The sequence below is a fragment of the Larus michahellis genome, chromosome 13 (genome assembly GCF_964199755.1).
Source record: "Larus michahellis chromosome 13, bLarMic1.1, whole genome shotgun sequence".
In the NCBI taxonomy this organism is placed as follows: domain Eukaryota; kingdom Metazoa; phylum Chordata; class Aves; order Charadriiformes; family Laridae; genus Larus; species Larus michahellis.
The window spans coordinates 5368169-5392243 of NC_133908.1; the positions used below are offsets into that span (position 1 = coordinate 5368169).

Below are 24075 nucleotides of genomic sequence, written 5' to 3' on the forward strand. Positions count from 1 at the left end.
ATCAGCCTTCACTGTAAGGGGCAGAGTCAAAGCTATAAGCAGGGAACCTCATTCAGCCTTTAGAGCTGGTTAGTTTTATGAGTTCTTCTAGTACAACGCACTTTCGTTCCTTACCCATAGCTGTCCACAACCAACTTTTAATTAAGAAGGCTACTGCTGTCACATTATCAGCTGAGAGTACAGTTAGTCTGGTGCCTGTCTTCAGTGAGGCCAGTCACCATCATCAGCGCAGACTATTCCTCTCCCCCACAGGGAAGATAGACTAAAGTTGAAATTTTCCACAGATTAAGCTCAAACAGTGGTTCTAGCTTACAAGAACAATGATAAAAATTAATCAATATACTGACGTTACAGTTTAGTTCAAGAGCAGTTGATACAGACAGCTGGTAGAATCAACTTTATTTACAGAATGTTACTGGGAAAGTGTCAAGTTAAAAAAGTATGAAAACAATCTTACAAGGACAAGCTGGTGATTGCATGTTTTACACAGATTGTTTTAGGAACAACCACTAGAAGTATGGGTGACCCCCCCAACAGATTCCACATCGGAGAGTTCAGCTTGCTATTTCTGTACAACACTGTCTCTGCTGGACTGAAACAAACCCACCACAGCATGCTGGCAATTGTTATAATACAGTCAAGTGATTTTATTTTTTTTCTGCTGCTGGTTTTGCATTCAGTGAGACTGAAGAAAGAGCAAGTCTGTGAGAATTCTGGCTTTGCTTTCACCTTTTAAAAAAGAGCACAATGGCCTAAGCTAGATAGAGGACATGACAGCAGTACTAGACTCAACACAAGTGAGAAAGTGAAGTGCGGAACCATGCAGTAGAAGGATGGAAGAAAACACTTAACTGTTGGGGAAAGTGAGACAGGCTTAAAAGGAACATAGTATTTTAAAACCAAATATACACAGTAAGATCACAAAACTACCCCATCCTCCCCCTTTCAAGCCACAGAACAAGACTCCAAAGGCAAGTTTCACAGTAGCTGCATCAGCAGATACACACCAGATTGAGGACAGTTCTTAGGCCTCCCTTCTGTAAACAGCACTGAAGGCAGTATAGAACACACCACAGCTATGACTGAGGAGTTGAAGGGTGAGGATTCAAAGGCTCCATTTTGATGACCTTTAGAAACTGGCTTGAAAGATTAAAACAAGGAAAATACTGCAGCTAAACAAGGACCAGCACCAGCCCTCTTGAAAGAGCTACGACCAATAGGTACCTACAGTCTCTATGGCAGACTGAAGATCTGGCTTTATCATTATCGTACCAGGTCCCATCTTCAAGGCTGTTTGAAGACTAAACAGTTCTCTCGTTTGATAGCAAGAGTCACACACACAAGGAATCAGACCTTTGTTATACAGACAGCAAGATGTGGGCTTTTTACTTTGACACTTTAGCTACGCTGAGTGCACAGTACATGACAGGAGAATGTGAGAGGGAGACCTAGAGCAGATGAGCAGCAAGAAAAGGCAAAGCAACTTTATCCTGTTCACTCACGCTTAGGATATGCAACTTTAATCTTAAAGTCCCACACATACAATGGAGAAAGATCCAAACCATAGGCACAACTAAAGCTCAACTGTTACCAGCTACTCTTATGTACAGCTGTATAGATTCAAAAAGGCTATTCTATGTGTATATATACAAAAGATTGTTTATACACAAGTCTGTACACAAGGGTCTATACATTTAGTTTTCTGCAGGAGGAATCCATAGCTGCTACCTCTACACTAGAGAATATCAGCACTTCATTCACATATCTTACAAAAACAAAAAATAGACACTTCCAGGATTAAACTGGCTTTGTCTTGCATCTAAATTTCTTCAGGCTTCACTATTCAAGCCATAATGGATCCTTTAGTCTTGATGCAGACATGAGACCAGGACAGGTGCCATGTGCTTTAGTCTCTCAAAAAGAAATTTTGCACAGAGTGCTAAAAATAAAAGCCCCAAAAAACAAACAGAGGTGAAGTCCTGACTATGGACATTTTTATCCAGTCTAAACAAGCACAAGTGTCCCACCCAGTGGTCACTGTTCACTGCCGGTATTCCAGTTCATCTACACTGATGACTTTGGATGGCATGGAAGGGAGAGGCTGCTGCAAGACATCCGAACCAAACCACTTTGCAAGGCCAATGGGAGAGCCACTTCTCTGGCTAGGGCGATGGTCAAGCTGTGTGTGCCCATGAGATAATCCAGTCCGAGACAGCACATTCTGAGGGGTTGTCTGTGCACCAGCGGGTGATCCCTGTGCTCCACTGCCTGTGAAATGTAAAGCTATTAGAGGTGGAGCAGTATGTTCACCCAACACCGAGATTTGCCCAGAGCAATCACCTGACAAGGCTTTGCGAGCCAACTATGGCTTTTTACTCATTCCATTAGCCCTGGGAAATCCAGGCCCCACATGTTTATTCTCCTGTTAGTACTCCCGTAAGCTGTCTGACATTGCCAGTTCTGGACACAGTACTGTGCAGGTTTTAACTGGAAGACCAGCATCAAATTGCATTTTGAGATAGGTGGGTGGCCTCTCCCACCCAGCGAGGAAGGAAAGACCACACACATGCTGCAAAAGGCAGATCTGTCAACAGTAACATATATCTTGAAACCGAATCTTTCACTTGGACTTTCTTTTGTAGTGTAGTGATAGAACAAGGGGTAATGGTTTTAAACTGGAAGAGGGCAGATTCAGGAAAAATTCTTCCCTGTGAGGGTGGTGAGCCCCTGGCCCAGGTTGCCCAGAGAAGCTGTGGCTGCCCCATCCCTGGAGGGGTTCAAGGCCAGGCTGGACGGGGCTTGGAGCAACCTGGGCTGGTGGGAGGTGTCCCTGCCCAGGGCAGGGGGGTGGAACTGGATGGTCTTTAAGGTCCCTTCCAACTCTAACCATTCTATGATTCTTCTGGCATAAGAGCCTGCAGTGGCCAAAACCACTCTGATACCTACACAAGATTAGTGATTATGAAGATCTAAACTACCAAAATAGTTTCCTGTTAGCCCAGTATACTGACACAGGCCAACAAGTATAGTACTTGGAGCAGACTAGGCAGTGTTACAAAGCTCACAATCCTGTTTTAATTTCTAGCCTACCTGATCGCTGTAGTTGCTGTTGCATCATCGCTAGCTGCAAAGGTGTCCCAGAGCGTGGATTTAAGATGTGATGGCTGGCTGTTGGTAGTGGGTAAAAAGGTTGGCCAAGGATGGGAGCAGATATTCCCTGCAGGTGAGACAGGTCCACTCCAGGAGGAAGCATACCTGTTGAACAAGAGTGAGGAAACAGCTTCTTACCTAATAAGCATAAGGAACTTAAAGCAAAACAAACATTTGTATATTTAGATGGGTAGGAATTTATTGCCTGGTTTTAAAGGTAAGTTTTGATGTAGCAAACATTACCAGTAACGAGTATCAATCTGTGCTGTTCCTAACACAGTCTTACAGAGAACATGCATTAACTTACAGGAAAAAAGCATGGATTACCTGCTTGCAGTAGGGGAAGATGTTGCGGATGAACCCCCTGTGCCAGCATTCTCTGGACCAGTCCTGGATGCAGTTGATGAGCAGGTCGTACAATTGGTACATGGGGAACAAGGGGTACTTGATGAACAGGACGAAGAAAAGGGCCTCCTGGTACTGGGGAGGCCATTGTAGGAGTCTTTCTACCAGTTGATTTAGGCCTGTAGTCTTGCTCTTTGGTGCAACGATTTGCTTGGGTAAGAGGTGTGGAACATGCAGAGCGTTGCAGTGCAGGTAATTTGGTACCTAAGGTGGGCAAAGTTTCTTGATCTGCATTCTCCACAGAACTAGACAGTAGGTTATCTGTAGCTAGAATTGAATACAACTATTATAGTCCACAGCTAGAGATTGCATCTAATGAAAAATAACTGGATTTGACAGCTAGATTCCAGGACTAGCTGAACTGTAGTCATATGTATTTAATAGTAAGCATCTGTCTTTTCTGGATGCTTTTGGCCAAATTATTTCAAAACAGTAACAAGAGGGAATATGTTCCACAGAAATCCCTTGACAGTAAGTTTAAAGTTAGGTCAGAATGAGCAGTAACTCCACCTTTAGTTCTTATTTTTCCTTTTTCTTAGAAATTTTGAACTGGCAGCATAGATGAGTCAGTCCCAAAGGAGACAGGAGGTACAAGGGATCCTCCCTAGACAAGATTATAATTGGGAGTTGGAGTTGTGCCAGAAATGTAGACTGAAGTGGTTTTCCAGTTTAGATGTGTCTGGGGGTTAGCAGCAGCCTTCCATGTCTCCCATCTGCTTAGCAAGATTTGGAACACTAAAGCACCTCACAAAGCTACTTCCACAAACCATCTAGATCAGTTAGAGAAGGCCTAAAATATCTTAGAGTCATCTGCTACTAGTTGAGGTAGCAGCAATAGTTGGAAGTGCTAAAAGGAAAAAAAGTCAACTGTATAGTAGGAACTACAAGCTACTTCTGTAGTTACCAGTACTGAAATACAATGTCATGGCAATTAGGCACATTAGCCTTACTGGGTCAGGTAATTGTTACTGAGCATTTCCTTTTACTATCTACTTACATCAGAGTTCGGGTGACAAAATGCTTCCTTGAAGCTGCTACATTTAAAGACCTTAATTGGTCTCAGCTTTGATTGTTCAGTTAAGATGTCTCAAGAGGGCTATAAATTGCTTGTATCCAATTACTGGTGTAGAGCAATATGGAAGCATTATTGTTAATATGCTTGTTCATCAAGACCAGTTGCAAAGAAACAGTTTTGATCCAGGCCTCAGTGTCACTATTGCTCACAAACTGACAGAGGATAAGGAAAAATTTATTTAAACCCAGTGTTGCTGGAAGACTGCACCTGGACATGTATCCCCTCCATAGCTCTAACCCTTCCTCCCATTATAGGCTCACTTCTGCACCCTCCTCATCACCACGAATCAGGAATGTCTAAAGTTAGCCTGGCATATTATGTGCTGAAGCTCTTTGATTCTATTGCAAGTCTCTTGTGTGAGTTATTTTAAAGCCATTACAATACCTTCATTTGGCCTCTGATTTTCATCTTTACCATCGCTGACTTTCATTTTCCCAGAAACTGTCTCCTCTTTGCTTTTTTCTTTGCTCTCATACATCTTGCGAATCACCGAGGTAGGTGTAAAGGAAGGAGACAGCTGCAGAGAACATAGTAAGAAGCAACACCTTACTCAGGGCTGATTATCTAGGCCACACTATCTTAATTGTGGGTGGACACCAATTCTAGCACATCCTTTCCATTTAAAGCTCTTTTGAGTTGTCCTCATTTCATAGCTTTATTCTATAGTTCAGGCACTTCTCTTTAGCTTTTGCAGAAGTCCAATACCTTTGTTAAAACGAACAGATGTTCTCAAAGTTAAATGTATCTTAACAGGCGTGAAACAAAACAGATGATCTGTATTTTAAATTACAGGTGTTTCCTCTTTGCTATTGGTTCAGAACAGCAGCTCAACAGGAGTTTCCACGGAGCCGCCTTATGTGTATTAATTCAGGGCTGACAGATCTGCAGAAAACTATTGCCTCATTTGTATTTTTCTCCCACTCAAAGTTGCACAGCATCTGTGGAAACCGCTCGTTTGGTATACAAACAAAAGTACTTGTTTGATTTGGCAGCTGATAGCCTGCATTAGCCCTCAGCTGCAAGTATGTACTTGACTGATTAATTGGAAAATTTAGATCGAAGCAACATTCTACATAGTGCTGAAGGCAGTGAGGCAACAGCCTGGCTTTGAGATTTTTATTTTTTTTCTCTCCAAAGTGATCCTGAAGCTCCTAGGTAACATTTTCAACTCCTAGACACTTAGGACGGTCAATTCATACCTAAAGACCAGTGTTCTCTGAAGTGGCTAATGGCTTTCAGCACTTGTCTTCTGAGAACTTAAGAACCAAAATACAAGGGCCTGAGTCTTCACACTTATCCTCCTTTGGTTTCAGAAGACCAGGTCAAGATATTAACGGTGCTTCTTCAGTTTTAGATAAGACAGTGATCAGAAAAGGGTGTTTTCCAAAGCAAAGACATTCAGTTAAGTATGAAGTGCAATTCATTCTCATGTCACATGGCCACTGATACAACATGACTATGATTAACTCCTCTATGGCCTCCCTTTTTGCCATTGATTACAATTGCTATAATCTAGTTACAGCAGACACTTTTATAGCTTCTCCTACAATCATTATACATTAGGTACTGACCATGCTGGTAATGGATGCTGTTGGAGCTGGAGAAGATGCATTCCCTCTGTGTCCTGGTGCAGGCGATTTAGTCACTCGCTGCTGCCTGTTAACAGACAGCGAGTTAGTAAGACGCAGCTCTTGGCACAGAACAGATGGCAGGACTGCCAAAAATACAAGCTTGAGTCACTAGTACCAGTATCTAGTGAAATACTCACGTTAAAGATCAGTTGACAGTGTACCCCTTAAATTTTGCAGTCAGATACTCACCTGTTTCTGTAGCCATCTCTGCTTTTGTCCATCTGTGGTTTACCAAAGCCATGCTGATAGAAGTTTGCAGCCTGTAGGGCTAAGTCATGTGGTAATGCTAGTCCCTCTAACGCAGCTTGCTGTATTTCCAAGGGACTCATCTGAAGTAGAGTCATATAAGAGAGACACAAATCAAAGCCTGTATTTGGTTGGGGTTTTTTAAGATACTGAAGATTTACCGCTATAGCTATAGTTTTCACAAAGCATCTGCCCTCCAACAGCCATCTGTTTTTTGACAGGCAATAGAAATTTCAAAAAATCTTGTACTTGAGGTACTTTAAGATGGGTCCAATTGCAATGAGACTGTACTAAATTGGACTTTGCGTCCTCACACTCAGAGTGAACTTGATTAACATCTGAATGTAGCACATAGGTATGTGTTTCCACAAGTTACTTCTAGACCACACAATATAAAAAGATGAATATACATTAAGCAAAAGGCATTTAATCTAACCTGTGCAGCAACTGGACTCATGGGCTTCCTTACACCTGGAAATGGATCACCAAGCAATTGCTGAGAACCTTGTCCAAAACCTAAAGAACATTCAACAGTTGTATTTAGAAGGACTAGCAGTTTCTTTCAATATATACAATATACACCCCTAAGCTAAACAATTCTACATGGAATTAAGGATTCCTTGTGAAGGCTTTCAGCTCATCGCTTAAGTCTACACAGAGCTGTCTCTTCCTTGTCACCAGGCTGCAGAGCTGCAGGGGGGCTACTGGTAGTTTTTGCTATACGAACGGCCCAGTCGCCCCTGAAAATTGTCTTCATATACAGTAACTGAGCACATTACTCCACACCAGAATAAATTTGTGAGGTCTAGCGATTCATCTCACACGTCTACATTTTCTGGAGAGGAATTTAACATTAGAGACTAGTAAGTAAAAACGCATCTTGCACTCAAGAGGCAGACACTGACCTAGTTGCCCACCAACTGTCAGGAAGTTTTTAATCATTCTGTAAAGCACTCTTTAAAACAAACTCAAGTAATAAAAACGAAAAATCTAATTTGCAACCAGTCTCACCAATGGGTGAAGATATTCTATGGCGCAGGTAATCTGCAGAAGCAGCTCGAGTTGGAAACACAGGTGGAATAGGGGGAGAAGGTGCTCTTTGTGTCAGCAAAGAGGCTGCAGGTTCCAAACCACCTATCAGGCCACTTAAGACATTTGATGAAGCAGGTCTGGTGATGGGTGGACCAAGAAGTTCCTAAGAATAAGTAATGAAAAAGTGTTCAGAATCTGATCTATACAAACAAGCTCATTTTACTACACTACAGGCTACACTATTTATAGCAAGTTAGAGAGACAAGATGGGCTTGTGCAACTAGATATATCAATTCTGGATTGCCCTTAGAATTAGGCACTTCGCCACACTTCTCATTTTCAAGTTGTAATCATGGGAAATAGCATGAGAAGACAAATTCCTAAGTAAACTGAATTAGTGACTAGTTCTCTTTCCTCTATAGGGAGTCATGTCTGACTACAGATCTCTTAATTCCCTTAAATGTCATATTTTCAAATACTTTGGTTTTACTTAAAAGGAGGATGCCCTTTTTGCCCACATCCCCCACCCAGAAGTACCTGCAGAATATTCTTTGATAGAGGCTGGCCTGGCATCTCTGGAGGTGACATTAAGTGGCTCTCAAGACTCTGCTAAGAAAAGGAATACATTATAAATTAGACATAGATACAACAAGCATCAGACTCATTAAGAGACAAGCCACATCTGTCTCAGTGACAGAAGTAGTTTCACCTGTTCTGTTAGAACCATAGTTTATGCATCAGCCAAACAAAATTCCAGCAAAGTTAAGGGCTGAGCCATCTCACAGATCTTCCCTTGCTAAGAAAACATCTAGTGATAGATTGCATACAGGTAGTGTAGTGTGCCTTAATCAAGTTTAAGATATATGAATTTATATAATTGTGTAAACTGGAGATGAAACGTTGGGCCAAGTGGTCAACAGACTATGCACAAACTGAAAAGTGTTTGTATATTAGAGAAATTATTTAAGATATTCTTCTATGCATCAAAATTACATGTCAATGTAAAGGGACAGCCAGAAATTAAAATTTCAATTTAAGTGTGAAATCAGTCTGCAAATTCTTTACAGGGCAAATTTACATTCTTCACTATCTTTTAGTGAAGTGGGATGAGGCTGAAAGTCCTTGGGTATAGTCTGGCAGGAAAACCAGATGCTTTAGACTTAGAAGTCTTTTATGGTGCCAGAAGTAGTTACTGATGTCTTCTGGGTCGAGCGTACTACTTAGGCAGTTAGTGGCAGGATGAAATTTCATACTACAATGTCTTCTGGTCTATAGCTTAGTATCATCTGTTGTTTAATATTAGTCTTCCATCTAACAAGTATTCGGTTTAGTTTTATCGTAGTACAAATAATTTTAAAATCCGGGTTTAAAAATATTAGCTTGTGTGCTGACATATCTCTATTAAAACAAAAGTCACTAAAGCAAGGCATCTAAGCTTCAGGTGTCCGCTGTACCCACACTACAAGCATTTTAACAGAGTTGCCTTTTAATAGCTGCACTAAGGCAACCATTAAACTAACCCTAACAAGTCTTCCATAAAGAGTGGACTGATGATGTCTATTATATAGACACAGTACCTCTTCTACAGATGTATTTGTTTTTATTAAATAAGGTTCAGACAGGATGAGTTCAAGTGTAGGAGAATCTTAGACACTAATCAAAATGTCCTCTATAGTAGAAGATTCAGCCTTTTCATCATGCAGAATCTTTTTTGGGGGTATTTATAGTCTTCAAGTCCAGATATTAATCAATCAGACTCGATATTCACATAGGCCCTCTTTCAAGGTGGCAATTATTAGACTTCTCATAGTATCAGTTCTGGGTCCTTCAGAAACTCAACATGAAATCAAGCCTGTGAACTCTGAACTGAAAAAAGCCCCATTTCATTACTTTGCTTAGGGAAAAGTGACCTCCCTTACTTTCCCCTCCAGACAACAATATTCTATATGTAAGCCTATATTTAATATCACACTGCTGTATCCAGTCATGGCCGCATGATAACATGGCATGTTATCAAAAGGATCACGTAAGGGGTTTCCAGTTTATAACCCACGTCTTAGCACAGTTCAGAAGAGCCAGGTCTCTGCTACTTACATTGACTTTGGGCTGTGAAGGGAGAGTCCCACTTGCCTTCATACTGCTGACTAGTTTGTTAAATGCAGTCATATCTCCATCTTTCTTGAGCTGTCTGGAGCCAGTGACATTCAATGCTTCCTCCATTTGCTCAGCCATAAACGGAGTAGCAATTTTCCCCTCCTGATCCACTTTCAGGCCTTTTAGCCCAGCTTCGACTTCTTCCACTGAAAGTACAACTCCTGAATGTGCTGAGAAAAAACAGAGAAATAGTGGTAAACTATGGTGCTCTGTTTACAAGCAAGTTAATAATTCTTGTGAAGGTGTTGAATACAAGTTGTTTGAAAACAAGGAACAGCCAAAAGCTTATCTTCTGATATTCATACTAGCTGTCAAACCATGTTCGAGCTGTGTTTAGACTGATATTTTAATATCCAAATTAGGAGTATTGCCATGCGTAAATACAGGCATGTAAGGCATGAAACCTGTTAAGGTTTCAGCTGTTAAGTTCTCACTAGCTTTCCTTTATCCTGCAAGACATGTTACACTGAGTTTGTTCTCTTTCAATTAGGAAAGTTACATTTATCTTATACTCCAGGAGACCAGATGGTCTTAATGCCACAGTGTAAGCAATGTCAAATTGTCTGAAGCTATCTAAGTAGAGAAAATACATACCTGGAAAACTTAGATACTTTGGAAACTCAGTTACACACTTAGTTTGGTGTGCATAAAGCTTGAAGTAGATTTTTTGCTCAGAAATTAAAGACACTACAGAAAGATTTCACTGGCATAACCAGAATAAGGTACAAGTGTTATTAAGCAGTACTTTTTTCCTCTGTATGCATGTATAAATATCCATCAGTGCCCAACATCAAGGCTAGATGTGCTTTACAGACCAGCTAAAACACACCACGAGGTATGACACCTTAAGAGAAAAGGAAGAAGAGACAGGAGCATGCCATGGGTTGCTGTAGCAGACGTTGGCCCAGAGAAATAAGATTTACTGGAAATTTGGGCAAGAAGGTGGAGAAAAGAAACAATGATGCAGACATGCAGTATGGAACATGAAGAAGAATATGATGTTGGTGGAGAGGAATTGACCTGAAGGCTCCACAACACTTGCAGAATTGTACAGCATTTTATGGGAATACAGAACCCACATCAGGTACTTCTGAGTGAATGGAAGCTTCCTCACAATTTCTTGTTCCTTCATCCTTCGTTTGTGAGGATCAAGGTTTAAAAGCTTTTAGTAGGAAAGTCAGACTAAGCAGAACACAGAAAAGACTTGTAGTTCTATTTAAGCCAAATTTAGAAAAAGTTCTCCACATGTTAGCCGATACTTCCCGCTCCCAGTCTGGATGCTTAAGACTATTTGCAGTGCTTGGATGCTTTCCTCCCTAGCTGCTTCACGCAAGTCACAGGGTAGCATTACTTTTTGTTCAGTCCAGTTTACATGGCAATACATGCTGCTTGCCAAAGAGAAACCAATTTGTAATGAGACCTTGAGACTTCAAAGAACACATGCATTTCGTACCCTCCATGCACGCTACGGGCCCAAACATGCAAATCCCTAACTTGGAGGTTCACATTAAGTTAAGTCAGCCCTGAACTCTGTTTAGAACAGCTGATGCTAGCAAAAGCAAATTCCAACAGAGTAAGTTCCCTGGAATCCTGTGATTCTAGCCAAGACAGACTTGTTCCTATGTTTTAGCTCTATGTTAATTATTTAATTAATGCACTGAACAGTAAGCACAGACCACTGTGCTTCAAGTGCCAGCAACAGCCTCGAGAAGTTCAAGTGTACAGTATGCACTTGGAAAAAACTGACATCCTCAAGCCACTGTTCATCTTTTTAGATGCTGATACTTAATGGATCAATGCGATCCATTACAGATGCTTGCAAGAATGACTTACATTAAGTTTTTAGTAAAGGCAGAGTTTAAATGCCACAGTTTCAGAGCTGACATTACCAGTCTCCAGTATGGAAAACTTATGTAAATGACAGACAAAGGTGGAAACTCTGATCAAGACTCGCATCATATTAACTTATGATTATTACTGGCCAGTGAAGCAGTCTGATAGAGTCCTGATGTCATCCTGTGATTAGGATGAAAAGAATCAGCGATGATATTTATACAACTGAGATCTGTTGAGTATTGGGTTTTCTATAGTGTAAGTAAACCTATAATACTTCCTACTCCTGGACTTAGCAGTTGAGGCTTCCAGAATACCAAGCCTCTTGCCTTGAGATACTGCATCACAAGAACTCAACAATATCTGAAGAGGCACTTACTGCTCTCTCTAAGCTTTTCCTTGTTGGCAGAAAGACTTGAGAGAAGAGGTTTTAAGTCCACTTTGGCTTTCTGTAGCATTTCTAGGATGTCCACTTTGTTTTCAGAGTGGTCTTCCAATGGAATGGGAGCAAAGTAGTTTCCAGAGTTCTGGCCAGGGGAGAGAATGGCTTGCTCTAGACCTGAAACAGCAAAACCAGGAGCACTGCGACATCAGTTTACCAACCCAATGTCTCAAGATGACCATACACTGGTAACCAACTTCAATATGTCACTGAAAAGTTACGACTCACACCCCTTGCCCAAGATCAGCTGGAAAGTTATCAGAACCATGACATGAACACTTATAAAATAAGAACTTACAGCTGCTTACTCTAAGAGCTTCCAAAAGAATGTGAAGTGCTTAAACTGCGGGAGAATTCACTATCCTAAAGCTTTATCTGCCATGTTCTTATTGAAGAAGTAGGAAGGAACATGGAAGGAGGCTATCTGACCCTGCATTGTCCTGTAGCCTTCTTACCTGCTAGCCTCTCCAGTTCCTCATGTGGTGTAGATCTCAAGCTGCTTGACCGACTTCCAGAACGACTGGGATTAGAAAACCACCTGCTGAACCTGCTGGCAGACACTGAGCCTTCCCCCAGCACATCTTCTATCATCTAGATTTTGGGGAAAAAAAAAAAGATCATCTTAACAGAAGAAAGATCAGTAACATCTTTGAGAAATTTACTGGGCAATCAAGATTCCAAGATTCTTCTGCTACAGACAACTATATGCTGTTCCTAGAGTTCAGAAGCTTTGAACAGCTTTTTTTTCTTCCAATATGACAGCATTTGTGTAGTCAGTCAGCATAACCCATCAAACATCTTTTATTTATACCAAATATTTGTTCAGAGTAAAACCATAACTGAAACAGCATAATCAGAGCACCCAAAGTCCATTAACTATGCCATTTTAAAGTGGATGTACCAAAAAAAAAGAGAAGCATTTGCCACAAGAATTAAAACAAATTGTAACTAGCAATTTTGACAGCCAGACAGCTCAAGGCTGGTCCCTATCACTGTACAGAGAGAGTACTCTGATCTGTTGTGTTTTCTGCAATCATGATTCAATTTAGTTACAGCACTGGCCAAGGACAGTGCCTGGAATGAAGTGCAGGGACTACTCCCTGACTTTTGAGCATCCCACAAGAGCTGGGGGAGAGGGACAGCAGCTAAGGGCTACTTGCTTGCGCTTCACATGCTGACCCATTCTGGGACTAAGAAGAGGGTTGCATTCTTTAAGCCAACCCCTGCACCATCAGCAGGGTACTGTCAGCTAGCACCTTCTCCCTCCAGACAGAACTGAGGTCACTGCGCAGTATGTCATAGACTTATTCTGTCAGAAGTCACTACAGTTTATAGCAACTGTTTACTTCTTTGCTAATCACTACGATGCACTGTTTTTGAAATGCTTACAAAATTTAACTCAAACTAAAGCTCTTCTATCTTGCAAGACAGCATCCAGTTAAAAGCCTGGTCAATAGGCACAGATACCGCTTCCCCACGCAGCACGTTCACTTTTAGACAAAATAAGAACAGTTCCATTCTGCCAGAAAAGCTATTTTATCTGAAACAAAGAGCACTCAACACTATCTATAACAGCAAAACCAAGATAGTATTGATCCACTTGGTTCTGAATGTTTCAATCTAACATGTCAGAAGAATTAAGACAGTCATATAAGGAAATATACAAGTCTACTATAACACTTGTCACAGACTTATCACCAATACAAAGAAAAAATATTACAATATGCTCTGGCTAGTCTGAAACTCACTTTAGTGGGCAGATATTTTAATCTGTCACAAAAGTTTCATCAGCAGATATTTCATAACTTGCTAATTCCCTGCTTTTAAAGGGTGTCACCATCTTGCAGATACGCTGCGAATCAGATTGTCAAGTCTGAAGACACATCATTTACCTCTTCTACAGGGAGAACAAACTCTCCACTATGTATTTGTCGAATTACTGCCACCATATGATAAGCCTTTTTTAATGCAAGCAGATTTTCCACATTAAAGGTTAGGTCAGGATTCTATTTTTTAAACCCTAATGTTTCTAAACTGTATATCAGGTCTGTTCCTTTGCTGTCAGAATATGTTTCTTTTTAAAAAAAACATTTACCTTTTCACAGCACTAAGCCTCAAATTCTATCTACTAATCAGTTCTACCATCTAGAATAGTCAAGAATAGCTTTTCTTCCTACTGATGGAGGTCAGAATAGAAACATCAGCAGTTTACGCATTAGGCCTGTGCTTAGTCAGTACTTGCTGGACCTGCTCACCCCTTCTTGTCGTGAAGGGGAAAAAGCACGCTAAGATACAGACCAGTAATAGCTTTCAGAACAAAAACATTGAGCACCAACCATCCACTATTACCTCTAGAGATCAGATGTTCAAGAACTGTACACTACCAACAAAAGTATCAGAATCCCCATCAAATCAGAGCTGGAGGTAAGAATCCATTATTGAAAGAAACACGGCACAAGTGTCAGTCTTTTTTCTCACAGCCTTGTTACTAGCTCCTAAGTTACAGTAGCACCCCACGTATGACTTGGGCTACACAGAGTATCTCCTAGTCACATCAATAACATTGTTTAAGCATGCTTTTAACTGAATTAGTAGGCTACGTTTGTTTTTCCAACTCAGTAGTAGTGAAAAAATGAATTAACCACCATACAGAGGTTTAAGTAATAAAGATTCAAACCCTCTCGGACATATATCCTTTCAGTCCCATTACTGGTATTAGTAACAATGCAAATATATATTCATCAGACATCTCCAGGCTTACTGCCTTCCAGGAAGCTTCCATAAAATAACAATTTGCTGTGATTCCCACACTTAGCTGCAAAAGGTTGTTTTTTTCAGCTATACTAAATTTTTTTTTTTTTTTACAGTCAATCTTCTCTGAGCACTTCTGTAATGCTTCCAAAGAAGATCTATTAAAGATGCTGATTTTGAGTGTTCAGTAGTGATCAAAAGAAAGGAAAAATAATCAGCAAGTTTGCCTCATATGCTTTACCTGGAGATGGAACCAGTCCCAGGGATAACACTTTAGAATTAACATCCTAACGCTCCAAAGGTAAATCTCTGCAAATGCATCTAAGACTTGCATATTGTATAAAGCAACTTGCCCAAAGCAAGAAGTTTTAGCTTTCACTGAATGCAGCAGCAGCAAAAATGCTTCTCATTAATACAACCGGTACTAAAAAAAAAACCACAAAACCAAACACCTCACCGAAGCCAGGCCAGGAACACTTTTATCCAAGTTAAAGAACTCATTGAAGTCAAACTCTCCTGGAGCTGGTTCTTGTAAGACTGCTTCCCTAGGAACTTCTTGGTCTGCTGGAGTTTCATTGGCAAGGACAGTTTGCACTTCATCCTCTTCTGCCACTCCACCATTGCATTCTATCCCTTAAAAAGAAAACAGAGTGATCGCTGAGTCATTGAACTGGGCTATTTCCTGTAGGAACAATGCCTAACCATCAATGCATTTGCCTAGGAATTAGCAGCACAGGACCAAAGCAATCTAGCCATCCATGTGATATTTCATCAGTTATATTGTGCTGGGTACAGTCTGCTGCGAGAGAAACTAGGACCCACTAGAACTCTAGCACAGAGCTTCTAGTCTGTAATTAAGACTATCTGCCTCATGGAAAATAAGAATTGCCATCAAATCATGCATAAACAACTGCCTCCTGATCAATCCAGGAAGTACCCAGAACAGGTCAGATGTGTCACTATAAGCAGACAGACTGTTACAGTAAGTTAACAGCTGTTGATGCTTTTTCCATCAAGAATGCTTTGGCAGCTCCTGCTTTTTTCCTAGATGCCCTAGAGAACAGAAAATAAAGCTAGTACTTGACATAAGTTTTCTTAATATTGTCAAGATATGGAAAACATTGCTCCTACTCCTCCATCAGGAGCAAAGTATGTGTCATGTCAAAGACTTACCAAGCTTGCATAGGTGCTGCAAAAAATCTGTGATGACTACAAACCTCATATGCTTGAAACTGTACTACACTTCAGTTAAACGAATATACAACTAAACCTGAACTCTTCAGGTTTATGCTGTCCACCTGCAGAATTTCTAGTATTAAGAAGCCATTTTCTCTCTTGCCCCAGAGAAGTTTATACTACAGCTTTTGCAGTGGTAATAACAGTAAACTTGAAGTCCAATGACTGTAGACAAATTCAGCCTCCAAATTCAGCTTGAAGCTGTATTACTGCCACCTCTATGTCCAAATCAGTGTTCCTAATGCTTGTATTACTACAAGGAAAAAAAAGTATTTCAATTACCTTAGAGGATTAGCTTACCTAAAACCAAGCCTTTAGCAACCAGCAGGATATAGAAGTGGACAAAACCCTTTTAATAACCTACAAATTACCAATATCATCCAACATCCATACAAGTTTTCATTTTTTTTTTCCAGCCTCTCAGTCCTGCCTTTCTTTTGGAAAAATAGTATTTTACCACTTAAAGGTATTTGCGGAGTCTGAAATATCAGCCATGGGCTTTACATCTTGTGCTTCAGGATTAGCAAAAGCTATGCAAGTTTAAGACTAAAGACTGATAAACTGCACTATTCTTTACAGTTGCCTGGATCTAGAACAAGCACCTACATATCCAGCAATATGCCATATTAGAAGACAAGGAAAGTTTGTCAAATTTGCCATTACCTTCTTTTAGTGAGGCTGTACGTCGTCGTGTACGTTTTCTCCCTTTGTGATCTTCCTCCAAAATTTTATCATCAAAGCCTGTGAGCTCAATGGTTTCAGACTGACTTGTAGGACCAGCAGAGAACCACTCAGGTTCCTCCTCAGTGTAAGAGTCATTCCTTCTTCGCTCCCCAAAGACACGTTTGCTGTCACCAAATTCCCTCTGAAGTGGAATATTAAAAATGTTAACCATTAAATGCTGTTTCATAAGATTCCCCCCTGACTTCCAAGGGAAACTACAGTCTTTTCACACCAGTTACAGATTAGGGTTTTTTTTTTTTATGCTTTAAATGCAAGCTCAGCATGGCTCAGTAAGCTTTTACATTTTAAAAACTTCACAGTTTAATTTCTGCCTTATTACACTGAAGGCTATTGGTCTGCAAGTGCCTGTATGAACTCAGTTTTGTATCCTGAGAGGTAGGCTAGCAGTTCCTCTTTTTTTTTTAAATGCCTGAAAGCATGGAAAGCTTCCATCTGCTGAGGTTAAAGACTACACTTGCTGACAACTGCTAGGTCAAGAATTATGAACAAACTATTAGACTTTTGAATACCTTGCTATTAAGTCTACCACAGGAGAGGTTTCTAAGATACACAGTATTAGATGTATCCTAGTCCATCTGTCAGAAGGACTGAAAACTTATGAAGTTTTTGAAGCATCAAGTACTTGCCCTTTAAACCATAAAGGTGCTTCTGAGAAGAAATAGCCTACTTGCATAGAACACTCAACTGCTCTATGCAGTTAACATGCCCTGCTGCTTTTAGTGCAAAGCATCCAAAACCTGATCTAATACGCAATCAGAAAAAGAACAAACCCTGAAGCGTTTGTCTTTGTAGTCCCTCTCACGATCTCGGTCTCTTGCATCTCTGGAATCACGTATGTCTTTTTCACCACCCCGGTGGTCTTTATCAAAGTTACGAGAAGAGATAATTCTTCCACTTCCAATCCTACGGCCACCAATAACACGGACACCATCATTCTCCTTTTCTAACGGGCTCCCTGCTCGACGTGAGCTAACAGCTGCAGTTACATGACAGCCACCTCCAAAGCTTCGCCTTTGTGGACTTAAGACTACATCCAAGTCATCTTCTTTCACTCGCTCTCTTGGATCTGCAAATCAAGGATCACAAAAAAAGCATTGAATTTAAGATATTAGTAAATATGAGCTAATTATTTGTATAATAGTCTTCTGTTCCACAGCCTTGCAGTTATCCCAGAGCTTTTTGAAGGAAAACACTCACAATTTATTTTTGCAAAGCTAATCTAGCTGAGGCCACAGGAAATGCAGAGGAAAAAAATGAAATTCACAGTTGGATATTGAGGAATCATTGCTGTCTCCTAGGAAGTACCTGCTTTCCCACAACAGACCTTCTAAGTACTAAGTCTTGAATTGCAGGGAAATTGTCCCCCTGCACTTGCAGTATTGCCTATGTATTTACTATTATAGAACAAGAACAATAGGATGTAACAACTGACTGCTATCTAAGTTTGTCCTTAGATAAATTACCAGAATACCAGACACTAGACTATAGTGGGAGCAACCAAGATTTCCTTGACACTTATTTTATGCAAACAATTTTCAGAGACTTTGTTTAGTCTCATTTGTGTCATCCCAAAGGAAAGGTTTTGCCAACACCCTCTGTTCAGTTTTGCGTCTTGTGCTACAAGGATGCACTTACCTACTATCCTACGCATAAGAGAAGTCCGATCTGAATCCAAATCTTTTTTAAAGCTTTCCACTGGTGAAGTTCTTCCTGAACTCGGATATAAAGATGCATGCCACTTCTCTGGATCCCAGACACCATCACTATGAAAATAAAATTGCAGGTTAGTTTACTACTTGTAGTCTAATAAACAATTCATAGTACTACTGCTGAAAACCTAGAATTCACTGACTAGCAACCTGTACAAGTGAAACATCTCCCATACCCAACTTTTAAATCTTTGCCTTATTTCACTTCATTACCTCATATGTGGTATTCTCCATTCCTTCTATAAGAGTAAGGAAGTATACGCAGCATCAGATTATAAAAGGGACAAATATGGACACATTGTCCCACTAGTTATTGGTGAAATTTGCCTGGTACACTGAAAAAAGCTCAAGTAGCTCAAATGTCACTGTTCTCAGGCATTCAGAAGATTTTTACCTCAATCTCACGCTTATTGGACAATAAATTACTCTCAATATTAAAGATACTGCTGTTTAGCAAATGTACAAACACAAGCCGAGAACTCTCAACTTCATTGTTAAATGATGTACGCTACACTGTCAACTTGGGAGAATAATCCATCAAGCAAATCAGCCTGTTGCAACCTGACCTAGTCAGTCTGTGCTATACAGCCATTGATCATCTTGATAGTTTTTCCCTGCACAAGACTTGTGTTGTGTGAAGTTATTTCGTGCTGGATCTCACATTATCATCTTTGTTCTAAGCACAACATCCCCAGCTAGAGTACTAAGCCTTTCCTGGTAGATTAGTACTTCTGAAAACACTGTCATACACTAAACTCTGGAGCACTTATATCTTGCATCAACATAAATGCACTTTGTAGCGAAGAATTTTTTTAATTTAAACTTTTATTTTAAAAGAAATATATATAGGTCTTGTATAATCAAGAAAATACCTGTCATATTTTTCAGAAAGACAAGAAGGTCTTTGCTTAGAGTAGGGACGCTCTTTAATATCCAGCAGTTCCTCCTAGAAAAAGGAAGAAGTTAGTTCTCACCTAGACAAGATTCGAGTGACCCAAAATATCTATTCCAGACTGCCCGTTCAATTTAATGTTTTAATTTGACAATCCAAGTTTCCCAATATGCTTTTTCATTTCCTGTGAAATACTGCAGTGAGAAGTTGACATTGGACAGCAAGTTTATTTTTCAGTTCTTCTACCAGTGGCCACGGAGCAAACACTTATCTGAAGCACTAAGCCTTACTAGGTCAGGTTCAGTCCTCATTAACACTTGAAAGGCTGTTCATATCATACACATTTACCTATTCACTTCCCTGGACAGTTCAACTTATAAGCAAGACAGGCATCATTGATACTAGAGCTAGTAAGTTCTCAATATAGAGTCAAAATTGCTATGTTTAGTGCTATATAAGATTCAGCAGGTTAAAAAAGCATTACCACAGTACCAGTTACTAATGTAGATCTGGACATTCCAGACAAGCTTGCCATTTCTGACCACCACCAATTCCAAGACATCTAATGTACATTATACAGTTATCCACTCCACCCAACACCAAATCAATGCTGAATGATTACTTCTGTTTTCCCACTTTCTACCAGCTTTCAAATACAGTGTTTAGTTTACTGTTGCACATCCCTGTGCAGTTAGTCATTTGAGACACACTAGTAATAAATCTAGTCTCACTGCAGTTTGCTGCATTTAAGAAGCATTATTAATGGTGTGATCAACAGCACTTTGAATCATCATTAACCTGTCTGCAGATAAGATGCACATTTCTAATTAAACTTAATCATTCTCCCTAGATTACCTGTCTTCAATCTGCCTCACTCCCAACTGTACTGAACTGATTCAGAACTGTGCAAAAATCAGCAGGCAGCTGGAAGGATAAAGAAATCCTAACAGCAGACACCACACATCAACCAAACTGAAGACAGAAGTCTCTTTACCTTTCCCTCTCCCAAGAATACAATAGCTTCTAGAGCTTTTACATCATTATCCCCATGTGATTAAAATCAGTTCATTAGCTATGTCAGCTTGATACTTGAAAGTTTCCAGATGACAGCTTGGTAGCCAGACAAAACCTTAATATGCACACACACATACATACATATCCAAGCATCAAAAAGAGTTCCATTAAAGGGAGGGATACTGGCCTCTCTGCCCACAGCTTCCCAAAATAAACCTTGATCTATGAGAAACATCAGTGCTGTAACACTATCATGGCCTGATGCAGATATCACAAGTATTAACAGCACTGTCCATCACCAGACTTGAAATTGACTATTTTGTTGGCCACGAGAGGGAGTCCATAGACCCTCAATCAGATCCTATTGCAATTCTTCCATTGAAGTGAGGAAAATTTGAATTGTTTCTTGGCTTTCACTCATTAGCTGTGCACCCTTGGAGCAACTGCTTCCAACAAACTAGAAAAGACACAGCTCAGACTACATAACACTCTCATAAGAGAGGACATTAACACTGGCACTTCCAGAGTATGTTTTGGGGTGTTTTTTCGGTTGTTGTTTTTTTTTTTTTTCTTTTTAAATTCACACATTGGTACTTGCATGGGGGAAAAGTGTGTTTAGCTGTTATTAAATAGTTTCATTCAAATAGTTTAGAAGGATTCACAGTATGAGCCAATTATTTTCCTACTCATAGGACATGAATATAAACTGTTAAAAGGAAACTACTCCCCTGTCCAAATCAGCAGCACATGTCCTGAAACAGTGTTCCTCCCATCCCTAATTAGTAGGAAATTGGATCATGTGAAAATGGCTTACAATATTGATTACATGAGCACCTTAAAACAACTATATTTCAGATGCTGCTTCTAAAAAACACAACAAACATATAATGCAAGATATTTTAACACAGATTGATTTCTGGTGTTTCTTGAATTTACACTTCTTGGGAAACAACAGATAAACAAGACTAGATGCCCTCTGGCACTAGTTCTGCAACATTATCCTGATCAGAAAATATAGGTACTGAATTAAGAAAACTGAAGCTACAAATGCACCAGCTTCAGTGTCCAGCTACCCCCAGCACTAGCTGAATACTGCCCCAAAGAGCAAGCAGAATTTGAGGCTGCATCCAGTTACTATTCTTGAGAGGAGCTGGGTGAGACTGAGCAAGTTGAGATACTGCTTTTCCCGCAGTGAAAGTTTAGAGGCAGCTCCTCTCCTTCACTTTATAGTTAATTGAATAACAAGGTCTGAACAATAGTATACTTTGCATCTTAGAAGGTTAAGTGTACATCTTTCCTAAAAAGACAGAGATAGTTAGAAAGCCGTACTACTCCCATGTAAGTTTTGCCAATTATGAAGTACTCAGTTTATTGTTGATGTCTAGTGCAAACAAGCTAGCCCTACTATCTCAACAGAACAGAGACACAATGATAATATTTTTTTTCTTTTAAAAAATAACCTACTCAGAAGCTAACAGTTCAGAATTCCTCAAGTAAGATAACAGAGTCAACAACAGCACATTGTCTCACTCTGTTCCACACTTCAGGCCATTTGTTGCAAAGTATCTTAATAGATTTCCACAAAGTAATGACCACCTGTTCCCACAGCTTTCAGTAATGGGAAAATCAGCCACCACTAAAGACTTTTTCTAAAAGCACATTTCAGGAGTGACACCAAAACCCCAAACAAGCTTTGAACCTTAAACCCCACAATATATCAAACTCACTTAGTATTGAAAGAATCTTTATTTGCAAGTTATTCAGTTAGTGTTCTTCCACTCATGCATATATTTAGGTATCACAGCTAAACAAAAGCACCTGTGTTAAAGTTTTAACACCAAGCATTGGTTGGATTCAAAAGTGCTAAGGGTTCCAGCACCCAAATATGAGCAATTCTATATTTACGAAAGGCATCTTAGTAAACACATTAAGATCCTGATAAGATCTTGTGTGCTGCACATTCCAAGGAAGTGGCATCTACTATAAGGAAACATTTTGGTCAACTTCTTAAAGGAGCAATACTGAAATTAGAACTAGAACTATGAAGTGCGAGTGCTTGAGAAAGCTGGTAGAACAACATACTTCAGTCTACCATAATCTCTCCATCATATGCTGTGAGGCACTCAGATATTGAAATAATGTGGTGGGAATGAAGGGTATATCAGGGACAGGACTGCTCAGCTACATCACATTTAACAAGTTGCTCACTGTACAGCCCCTTGCCAATCCTAATCCAGGCAAAGGCTTTCCAGCCTTCACCTCACTGCTTCCCTCTGACAGAGGCCTCCAGTTCCCGCGACCAACACCTCCACGCACAACTTTTACAGGAAAGTGGGGAGAGCGCTAACCTTTGTGTAACGATGTGGGTATTTTGTAGGAATCCTGTTCAACTCCAGGAAAGCATCACCGTTTTCAGTTTCTGTTACGCCTCCTCTTTTATCCATGGCTACCTCAAAGCCTTTGACCACGGACCTAATTAAAACAAAGCCAAGCCGTCAGATTTTGAGAAGTGGATTTATAGCGGGTGTGTTCTCCTTCCAGCCTAGGGAGTATTTAGCGCTGGGACACAGTGGGGAAGAGACGCGTTCCCCAACGCCGCCTTTTTTCCAGCGCGCCCCGCTCCAGCCAGGCGGCCCCGGCTGAGGGTCGGTCCCCTGCCCCTTAGCACAAAGGCCCCCCCGGACATGGCCGGATGAACAGCCGGCGACCCTCAGGGCCGCGGGATGAGGGGGGTGCGGGGCCGCTGGGACAGCCCCCCCGCGGCGCCGGGCGCGGGCGGCCGCCACTCAGGGGGGCGGCGGGGGCCCCGTCCCAAAGCACCGTCGGGGCAGGTGACTCAGCGGATCCTCACCTGAGCCGGCCCCCACCCCGGCCCCCCCAGCCCCGCGTACTCACCGCGCCGGCGGCGGGTCTCCTGACGGCGCTCCGCTCCGCTGAAGGCCTTACCGCCGCCCGCGGCGTTTCCTGCTCCCGGCCACCGGCTCCGCTCGGCCCCCCCCCCTCCCCCGCTGCCGGTGCTCCGCACCGCACTCCCCCTCCCTCCCTTTCCCGCCGCGCCACACGCGCACCGGGCCGGCGCCGTCCCCCGCCCGCCTCCGGCCCCCTCCGCGCTCGGCTGGCGCGCCCGCTCTCCGATCCTGCCCGACTCTGTCTCTCCTCAGCCGCCGTAACCGGGGCCTTCCGCCGCCCGCCCCGCACCCATTTAATGGCCCGCGCGCAGGCGCGGCGGCGCGCGCCGGGGCTCTCCGCGCGGCGCCTGACTGGAAAAGGCGGGAGGCGGCGGCGGGGCCGCGCTTCCCCCCCGTCACCCTGTCGTCGTGTCCCCTCCGCGGGCTGACCCGCCGAGCCTCGTCGTGTCACCTTTGCCAGGGCCGTGGTGGGTGAGGCGAGAGCCCCCAGGGCCCGCAGGCAGTCTCGGCGGGCAGCCCTGCGGGGGAGGCGGCCGCCGGGAGGAGCGGCGGCGGGACGGGGTGGGCGCCATGTGCCGGGCGCGGGGCACGGGGCGGCAGTGGGGACAGGGACTGGGTCTGGGGACGGGGCCCGGGATGAGGGACGGGGCCAACCCCACGGCGGCCGTGGGGAAGGCACGGGGTGGAAGAAGGGCGGGAAGCGGCGGGGCGAGCGCGGCCCCCCCTCAGCGCTTCGGGCCCGGCAGCGGCGGCGATGGCGGGCGGCGCGGCTGACAGCGCGTCCGACAGCGCGTCCGTCGGGCTCGCCGCCGCCTCGGAGGCGTTTGCGTTCCGGGGAAGGCTCCCCGCCAG

The 24075-nt window shown here is 42.1% G+C and overlaps 1 protein-coding gene across 12 annotated transcripts; it reads right to left on the reverse strand.

Moving 5' to 3' along the window:
• Positions 1 to 382: 382 nt before the first annotated feature.
• EIF4ENIF1 (eukaryotic translation initiation factor 4E nuclear import factor 1) lies at positions 383 to 23495 on the reverse strand. 12 transcript variants are annotated; one of them, XM_074607054.1, is made up of 20 exons: positions 23404 to 23495; positions 23210 to 23314; positions 22663 to 22786; positions 19281 to 19354; positions 18335 to 18462; positions 17470 to 17765; positions 16619 to 16820; positions 15177 to 15352; positions 12424 to 12559; positions 11906 to 12085; positions 9634 to 9863; positions 8077 to 8148; positions 7519 to 7702; positions 6944 to 7023; positions 6451 to 6590; positions 6202 to 6286; positions 5015 to 5147; positions 3478 to 3759; positions 3091 to 3255; positions 383 to 2268 (listed from the first exon to the last, which is right to left on the reverse strand). In XM_074607054.1, the coding sequence occupies exons 3-20, from the start codon at positions 22756 to 22758 to the stop codon at positions 2042 to 2044; spliced, it is 2886 nt and encodes a 961-aa protein (XP_074463155.1). In that variant the 5' UTR covers positions 22759 to 22786; positions 23210 to 23314; positions 23404 to 23495; the 3' UTR covers positions 383 to 2041. The 12 variants fall into 12 exon arrangements, with proteins under 12 accessions (XP_074463155.1, XP_074463152.1, XP_074463162.1 ...); XM_074607051.1 differs by having other exon boundaries at positions 3478 to 3822; XM_074607061.1 differs by lacking the exon at positions 23404 to 23495 and having other exon boundaries at positions 3478 to 3540; positions 8077 to 8145; positions 23210 to 23337.
• Between the last annotated feature and the right edge of the window lie 580 nt (positions 23496 to 24075).

What these genes read in the sequence shown, in the direction of transcription:
- EIF4ENIF1 (XM_074607051.1), bottom strand. Translation starts at nt 22,758, where the DNA reads ATGGATAAAAGAGGAGGCGTAACAGAAACTGAAAACGGTGATGCTTTC. An exon ending in GGAAAAGCTTAGAGAGAGCA is followed by an intron (nt 9,864 to 11,905) that starts GTAAGTGCCTCT and finishes GTTTTTTCTCAG; the next exon opens with CACATTCAGGAGTTGTACTT. An exon ending in CAGCATCCATTACCAGCATG is followed by an intron (nt 5,148 to 6,201) that starts GTCAGTACCTAA and finishes TGTTCTCTGCAG; the next exon opens with CTGTCTCCTTCCTTTACACC.